This window comes from Fukomys damarensis, unplaced genomic scaffold, assembly GCF_012274545.1.
Source record: "Fukomys damarensis isolate Sample0158 unplaced genomic scaffold, DMR_v1.0_HiC HiC_scaffold_13, whole genome shotgun sequence".
Lineage (NCBI taxonomy): Eukaryota > Metazoa > Chordata > Mammalia > Rodentia > Bathyergidae > Fukomys > Fukomys damarensis.
The window spans coordinates 38,914,708-38,923,032 of NW_022900925.1; the positions used below are offsets into that span (position 1 = coordinate 38,914,708).

General features: G+C 55.3%; 1 protein-coding gene and 1 long non-coding RNA gene across 3 annotated transcripts in view; both read left to right on the top strand.

Moving 5' to 3' along the window:
* Positions 1–45: 45 nt before the first annotated feature.
* LOC104875434 lies at positions 46–7,284 on the top strand. Its single transcript, XR_784059.2, has 3 exons — positions 46–410; positions 5,165–5,403; positions 7,044–7,284. It is a non-coding gene; the product is annotated as an uncharacterized LOC104875434 (long non-coding RNA).
* An 888-nt stretch (positions 7,285–8,172) lies between these two features.
* The window catches only part of Grn (granulin precursor), a 4,571-nt gene continuing 4,418 nt past the window's right edge, over positions 8,173–8,325 (top strand). For both annotated transcript variants that reach the window (XM_010642938.3, XM_010642939.3), the window contains exon 1: positions 8,173–8,265. In XM_010642938.3, coding sequence (XP_010641240.1) covers positions 8,180–8,265 — 86 coding nt within the window. In that variant the 5' untranslated portion in view covers positions 8,173–8,179. The remainder of the gene's footprint in view (positions 8,266–8,325) is intronic.

Genomic DNA, 8,325 nt, shown 5'->3' on the forward strand with positions numbered 1-8,325 from the left:
GGAGGGGCGCGAGGTCCCGAGCACGCGCAGAGCCCTGCGGGAGCAGCCTTACACCCATTACAGCCTAGGAGCGGAGGCCCTGTGCACCGCCGTCCCGGGGTGGACTAGAAGCGGGGGTCTTCACTTTCCCTTTCACAGACGGAAACAGTCTCTGAGTTCATGCTGGAGAAGCGGTAGCACACGGCCAGGTTGGCCTCTAACCTGAGATCGGCCTGTCTCAGCCTCCCAGTGCCTTAGAGTGATAGGCGTGGGCCCACACAGGCTACCTTAACTAAACTCCCTGCGGACCCACCTGCACACTGCGTGCTACCGCGTCTGCAGCTTGCGCCTCCTCGGTACCGGGACCATGCGGACGTGCGCAGGAGGTTCTGGGCCTGAGCAGGGCACGCGCGTCCCCACCTTCCCACCAGGTTTGAGCTTTGAGTCTCGCTGATGTGGAGCCGGGCCCGGCGGGGTCGTCCGGATCCCGGGGCAGCCCCCCATCCCCGCAGGTCCTGGGACAGGTCCTCCCAACGCAGCTGAGCCAGGCTCCAGCTCCCACCCAGGGCCGCAGGAGGCATTTATGAGTGGGAGCGGGGCGAGGGGGCGGGGTGACCCCTGGACCGCTTTTGAGTCAGCTCTGGGAAAAATCCAGACCCGAGATTAAATATTTTGTTCTTGCTTTTGACACAAGGCCTTGCTGTGTACCCCACGGTGGTCTTGAACTTGCAGTTCTCCTGCCTCACTCACCCCATTGCTGGAATCACAGCTGTGCAAGCCCACCAAAGCCTGATCTTGATCTGGGGTTTTGTGTGTATGTGGTATATATATATGTATATATTTGGTGGTGGGTGGGTGTCAAACTCAGGACCTTATACTTGCAAGGCAGGCGGTGGCACCACTGAGCTAAATCCTCAGCCCTGGTTTTGTTTTTTGGGACAGGATCCCACTGTGTAGCTCAGGCTGGTCTTGACTCACTCTAGAGCCCACTCTGACCTTGAACTTGCAATGATCTCCTGCCTAGGCCTCCTGAGTCTGAGGATTTTAAATGTTTGTTTAAAAGCCTGATCTTTGGATCTTGGTGTGGGAGAAGCAGGGGCAGAGCTGTCGTCCTCGTCACAAGGACAAGTAGAGCCACGTTTTATGAAGGTTCCCGGGGAGAACCAGCTGTGAACAGCGGGGAGTCGGGCAGTGGGCTACCTGAGCCCCCACCTCTTCTCTTCAGGTTTTCCAAATCGCTGGGGCAAAGGATTCTCCTTCAACGTGCATCACTCAGGATCAGAGACTGCGGAAAGCCGCCTCTTTTTTTTTTTTTTGTACCGGGGATTGAACTCAGGCCCTTGCACTTGTGAGGCAGGTGGCGGAAACCACTGAGCCAAATCCCTGGCCCAATCTGGCTTTGTTTTGAAGCTTTAAAAACAATTTAGGGCCGAGCGCGGTGGCACACACCTATAATCCCAGCACTCAGGAGGCTGAGGCAGGAGGACTCCTTCGATTTTAAAGCCGTCCTGGGGTACACGGTAGTTCAAGGCCAGCCTGGACTGCATATCAAGAGCCTGTCTCAAAAAATAAATAAAATAGAAATATGATAGTTCAGACAGGCCCAGCTGGGGACGGAGCTCTGTGACCTCTGCCAGGCTGCCTTGGCCACGAGTGACTCCTGGTTCTCAACGCCTAACCCTGACCAGCCAGGCCGCCCTGGGATCAGGTCCCATGGCCTGTGAGGAAGCCTGGCTTGTAAGGCGGGGCGTCCCTCATCCAACCCAGGAGGGCTGCGTCACTGTCGCCGTTACCGCTCCTGGGGACAGCAGGTCCGACGGTCCCAGGTGCGCAGCGCCCCCTAGCGGGCCGTGCAATGTCGGGGCCTCTGGCCTGTGACGCTCTGGGGGGGACGCACAGGCCCGCTGAGAGGTCAATGGCAAGGACAACGAAGACAGAGGTCGGGACACCGTCCGCCTTCCCTGTCTGGACGGCCCGGGGAGGAGAGGCTGCTGTGATTCAGACCTGCAGGCCCACTCGGCCCGCCTCCTTTTCTTTGGGACTGGGGTGGAGCCCAGGGCCTTTGCACTGAGCTGCATCCCCAGCCCTTTTTCCCTTTTATTTTTTTATTTTGAGGCACGGTCTGGCTAAGTCACTAATTTACCCAGGCTGAGTTGGTACTTGGGTCCCCCTGCCCCAGCCTCGAGTACTGGGATTTTAGAGCTGGAGTCTTTTTTTTTTTTTTTTTTAAACAGGGTCTCACCATGTAGTTGAGACTGACCTGCAACTCACTGTGTAGCCCAGGCTGGTCTCGAACTCACAGTGATCCTCCTGCCTCAGCCTCCCGAGTGTTGGGATTGTAGGCGTGTGCCACCATGCACCGTTTTAGAGCTGGAGTCTTAAACAGCCTTGCAGAGGACAGCAAGGCCCCCAAGCATCATCCGCCCCACGTTTTGGCCCAGCATGGCCAGATCTTGGGACAGAGACTGTGCTTACAATAAAGACCAAATGAGGAACCGGATAAGGCGCTGCAGCCTGGCAGCCCAGCACTCCAGGCTGAGGCAGGACCCGCACCAAACCCATACAGAGAGGGCCGTCTCCTGGCTGGGCTTCAGTCCCTTCCTGAGTGCCCCCACTCCTGCTTCCTTGGGGGGGCTGTGGGCAGAGCTGGGGGTGGGAGCCACTCCGCCCAGGCTCCAGGAGAGGCTGCGGGAAAGTGGTGACTGTGCTGGCTGAAAAAGGGCAGTGGACCTGGACCTGGGCCTGCACCCGCGATGGGTGGGGACACGCAGGAATTGTGCTGAGCCTTACACACTGCTGTTATGCGCGTGCTTCCCTGGGCTGTGTAGGCTGGTGCTATCCACGGGCAGCCAGTGACCAAGTGGTAGGAGCCCGGAATAGGGCTCCGGTGGGAGAGCCTCTCTGTGCCTGCTTCCTGTCTCGAGATACAAACTGCCTGTCCTCAGTAAGAGTCTGGTAAATAAAACAAACATGAAGATAAAACCCGAGTCCTGGCATGGCATGGCAGTGCACTCTGGGAGGCCGAAGCAAGAGGATCGTGAGTTGGAGCCCAGCCTGGGCAGCACAGAAACTTAGACCCTGTCTCAGATTTCAGAATTTTATTTTATTTATTTATTTTTGGTACTGGGGATTAAACTTGGGACCTCGTGCTTGCGAGGCACGCAGCAGAACTACTGCGCTAAATCCCTGGCCCAAGATTTCAGAATTTTAAATAGGCTAGCAAAAAAGAAGACCCAAGATACATCATGTAAAGGCACAAGACCCCAATGTAACTCTACCTTATACCTAAAATGTACCAATAAATTTAACAAAGGAAAAGCTGGGCATGGTGGCGCACGCCTATAATCCCAGCACTCAGGAGGCTGAAGCAGGAGGATCGCTGTGAGTTCGAGACCAGCCTGAGCTACACAGTGAGGTTCCAGGTCAGTCTCAACTACATAGTGAGACCCTGTCTCAAAAAAAAAAAAAAAAAATGGGGGAGCCTGGTAGGGCCAGGGATTCAGTTCAATCCCCAGAATCACCAGAAATAAACAACTGGAGTCCTGGTTCCCGTTCTGTGCACACCCATGTCCGGCTCTGCAGTCAACTGTGCCCCTGCTAGAATCCCTGCAGTGCATGGAGCTGGGATGGGGCCAGGGGAGAGACACCGGCCAGGCCACCACATGGGCCCTGCCTAGGAGGCCATGGGGTCTAGATGTGAGCAGTGAGCAGATCCCAGAGGGGCTCAAGAGCACACGGCTCAGGATTTTCCCTCCCCATGGCATCAGATCTTGTTTTTGCTGGTCTTTTGGCACAGGGTTTCCGTAACCTTGAACTTATGGTGATCCTCCTGCCTCGGCCTCCTGAGTACTGGTATGACAGGTATGTACCTGACATCCAGCTTTGCATCACACCTTAGTGTGAGGGGACAGAGGCTGAGAGGGACCTGGGCCTTGAGGCCTCTGCACGGTGCAGAGGAAATGAAAATTTGAGTTGCTTTGCTCAAAAATATTACAAATTTCCAGACGTCAGATGTGGGCATGCATCCCTGTGGTCCTAGCACTCTGGGAGGCTGAGGCACGAGGACTGTGAGCTGGAGCCTGGTTTGGGCAACTTGGTAAGGACCCTACTTCAAAATTTAAAAAGTAAAAATAAAAATTTAAAAAGGTCTAGGAAGCGGGGTGTGGTGGCGCACACATGTAATCCCAGCACTTGGGAGGCTGAGGCAGGAGGGTCACTGAGTTTGAGACCAGCCTGAGCTGCAAAGTGAGTTCCAGGTCAGTCTCAACTACATAGTGAGACCCATGTCTCAAAACAAAGAAAGAAAGAAAATAAAAGGTTTAGGAAGGGAATAAGCTCAATGCAAAGGCCCTGGGTTCAAATCCCAGGATGGAAAAAAGGAAAGCATCTGAGTGTGCCTGGTGACGACTCGGGCAGGCTCAAGTGGGGCCTGGGTTTGACCCCAGCACCAGGGGGAGGGAGGGAGGGCTTCCCCCCAGCCTGTTTCCTCTCCCGATGACCAGGAAGGACGTGACCCCCGCATGACGGCTGCCTCTCCAGTGCCGGCTGTGAGTCACCCTCCCTGGAGCCTGAAGTCAGGTGCTGGTGAGGGCAGAGCTGGCAACTGTGGCTCAGTGGTGACTCTTGCATTTCAGACACACAGGGCGGCTCTGCCAGGTTCCCTGTCTCAAATACTTCACATGAGTGAGTTAGATACTAAAATCAACTGCCTTCCACCTGGGAATTCAAATTTAACAGCGAGGCAAGGCTGAAACCCAGGGCAGCAGGAGTAGAAACGGCCAGGAGGTTTCTAACTTTTTATTTATTGCTGGGTGTGGCAGTGTACCAGTATCCCAGCATTCAGGAAAATATAAGGGGCTGGGGACCTGGCTCTGTGTGATGGCCCTGGGTTTAGTCCCTGGACCTAAAACAATAATTGTTTTTGTTTGGAGACAGGGTCTGTCTATGTAATACAGGCTGGTCTCCAACTCTTCGCGATCCTTCTGTCTCAGCCTCCCAGAGAACTCGACGACAGGCCAGCGTCCCTATGCCAAACTGGACCAGGAAATACTTGCAAATTATTTTATTTTATTTTTTATAGTTCTGGGGATCAAACCTAGAGCCTCGGACACACAGCACGCGCTGCACCACTGAGCTACATCCTCACCCCACGTTACAGCTCCACCTTTCTTTCCCTTTCCCCCAGTTCATCCCCCTCACCCTGCAGAAGGACAGAGGGCACCTGGGTCTGTGCAGGCACAGGCAGCACCTGCACACAGAACTGCCCCAGCCCAGCCACGCATTCCTTAGGCCATGTCCCGGCGTTAAGCAAAGAATGATGCAGAGCCCATTAAAGCACTCGTTAAAAAGAAGAAAGGGAAGAAGAACCCAGCAGGCGTGTGTGCTGACCCGGAGCGGGCAGGCGCCACAGCACTCGGTACACAGGTAAAGCATGAGAAGACTGGAGCGGCTCACCCAGCCCCAGCATGGCGGGGCCGGAGACGTCTAATTACATGTTTAAAACTGATCAGGACAAGAAAGCAGGCAGGGGAGGAGGAAGAGAGAGAACCCTGGAAAGCCACAGGTAGCCCACACTGCAGCAGCTCTGACTACCTGGCGTGGCCAGCGGGGGTCAGCAGGGGCTGGTGGTGCACTGGGAGCCGCGGGCCAGGATGGTGTGGGACGCTGCCATAGCCTTGGTATAGAGCAGAGTACACGTCAGGGCTTCGGAGAGTCCCATCCTGTAAGCCGGTCTGGGGACCCAGTGCCAGGCTGACCTGGGGTGGGCGTGTGGGGATACTGCAGGCCACAGGGAAGGCACAAATAGGCAGGAGGGTCACTGCGAGCTCGAGGTCAGCCTGGGCTACATAGGGAGACCCTGTCTCAAGAAACAACAAGGGGCCGGGGAAGCAGGCTCAGGGGTACTGTACCTGCTGGTAAGCACAAGCCCTGAGTTCAATCGCAGGTGCCAATGAGACAACAAAAACACAACAGAGAGATGGATGCGGGCAAGGCAGTTCACTCCTACAACCGATGTCCCCAGTATGCGGGACCTGTTTTTGTTTTTGTTTGTACGGGGAATCAAACTCAGGGGCTCACGCTTGCCAGGCAGGCAGGCACTGTGCCACTGAGCTACATCCCCTGCCCAGGACCTCTCAGGTATTCAACCTGCTTTTTGCAATTTTTCCTATTGAATGCTTTTGACCTTTGCTCAAAGTGACAGTTTCTAGAAACTTCCATGCACATACCCCAGTACTTTTCTCTTTGGTGCTAGGCGAATGCTCCACCACTGAGCTACACTCCCAGCTCTCTGATCTTTCTATAATCTGTCAGAGGGAACTCAGACAATGAAGTTTATTAAATGTGTATAAAATAAGGTGGATAGAGTGGCATATGCCTATAATCCCTTAAGATTACTTAGGAGGCTGATACAGGAGGATTGCAAGTTTTGAGGTCAGCCTGGGCAACTCAGCAAGGTCTTCTCTGAAATAAAAATTTTGAAAGGTACATGGCTGTAGCTGAGTGGTACAGCATTTGCCTGAATAAGGCCCTGGGTTTGATCCCCTGTAACTCCCACTCCCTTGAGTGTGTGGAGCCAAGAGAAGGGAGCCTGAGTGAGGAAAGCTGGAGAACAGAGACCTCAGTACTGTGGGCACACAGGGCAGGATGGCATCCTGTGCATTCAAGGATATTTAGGGCTCATGAGCTTCCCAGCAGCAGACTGACTCTGGACCTTGCTGGTACTGCTGGTGGGCAGAATCAACCTCGGGTGGGAGTCACTGCTGTGAACATTAGACTTAGTGCTTTGGTCACGTTAGGGTTTTTTTTTTTGCATGTATATTTTGCTTCTATTTATTGACTTGTCTACCACTCCGTGAAAATTTTAAGTGTGCGTGTGTGTGTCACTGAAAGCATAAGTGACTCTCCTCGGCCTTGGAAGCCACAAAGCTAGGATCTGCACAAACTCACCAGGTTGCGGTCAGCCTGGACTCCCCGCAGGAAGTGCTTCCACTCTGCCGCCCTCAGTGGCTCCCAGCTAAGAGGCCTGCCAAGCAGTTCAGCATCTCTTTGCTCCTCCCACCCAGGCACCCCAAACCTCAGTTTGGCAATCCGTCCCTGCTCCAGCCTGGTCCTCAGCTCCAGCTCTCTGCTGTGCCAGCAGGGCTCTCAGCCTCCCTGAAGAAGCAAGCGCTGCCTTCTTCCAGGCCCCAGCACAGCTGTCCTGGGCCTCTCCTCCCTCCAGGTGAGTCTCCCATCTCTCCCAGCCCCAGGCCATTGGCACTGAGCAGTCAGGTTCCGGGCCTGGCTGATCTGCTCTGAACAGAAAGCCCCCCTCCACCGTGTTGGTTCCTAAAAGTCAGCACCACCCAGAGCGGAAGGCCGTTTCCACTCAAGGCCTGCTCCCATCCAGCAGCCCCCTATCCTGACCTTGAATGTGGCCCTCATCCCTTCCCAGGCTTCCCTTCTAGGCACACTCCCCGGTACTTCTGGTTTCCTGGACTCTTCCAGCACCTCTGTCTCTCTTTAGTCATTCTCCAAACCCCATCCACCTGCCCTCAGAATCGCCCCAGACAGCTCCACCGAATCTCCCAAAACGAATTTCAATTTCAATCTGTTCCTGTCTGTCTCTGCAGTGGAGACTGAGCCCAGGACCTTCCCACTACGCTACATCCAGCCCTTTTTCAATTTTGAGACAGGGTCTCCCTAAACCTTGCGATCCTCTTGCCTCAGCCCCCCAGACCACTGGGGTATGGCACGCAGCAAACTGCGAAGCAGGCTTTAAATCTCTTCTTCCTCACCTGGAGCCGACCTCCTATCTCTTCCCTTCACCTGCCTCCAGCGCCCGGCACGCGACTTCGCCCCTGAACGTGGACTTGTCCTGAGCCTAGCTCCCACCTTGGGCTTGAGGAAGCTGTCTGGGTTGTTCACCTCCCGCCCAGCGAGTTTCTTCCCCTCACGGAGGTGAGCGGGCGTGTAATCCGAGCTGGCCAAGTAGAAAGAAAAGCTGGCCGAGTAGAAGCGGGCACCCCTGCCCCACCCCAGCCACTAATGTAGCTCCTACTAGGGCTGGATTCAGCAAACTCTAAGTACCCGCGGACCCCATGGTAAGGCGGGTGCGGTCACATGACCCTTCGATCACGTGACGCTTTGAGCGCTAGCTGGCTTCCCCTTCACGCCGAATAGGAACCAATAGGATCACAGCAGTGCGAGGCTCTGGCCAATGAAAGCGAGGTGGGCGGGCCCTCGCGGCGCACTTTGGCCAGGAGGGGCGCGGGGCTTCCTCGGAAAGCGCGGCCCGGGACGCAGGTAAGAGCTCGGCAGGGGCGGAGACGCTGATTGAGACCTGGACGGGAGGAAGCGGGGCCC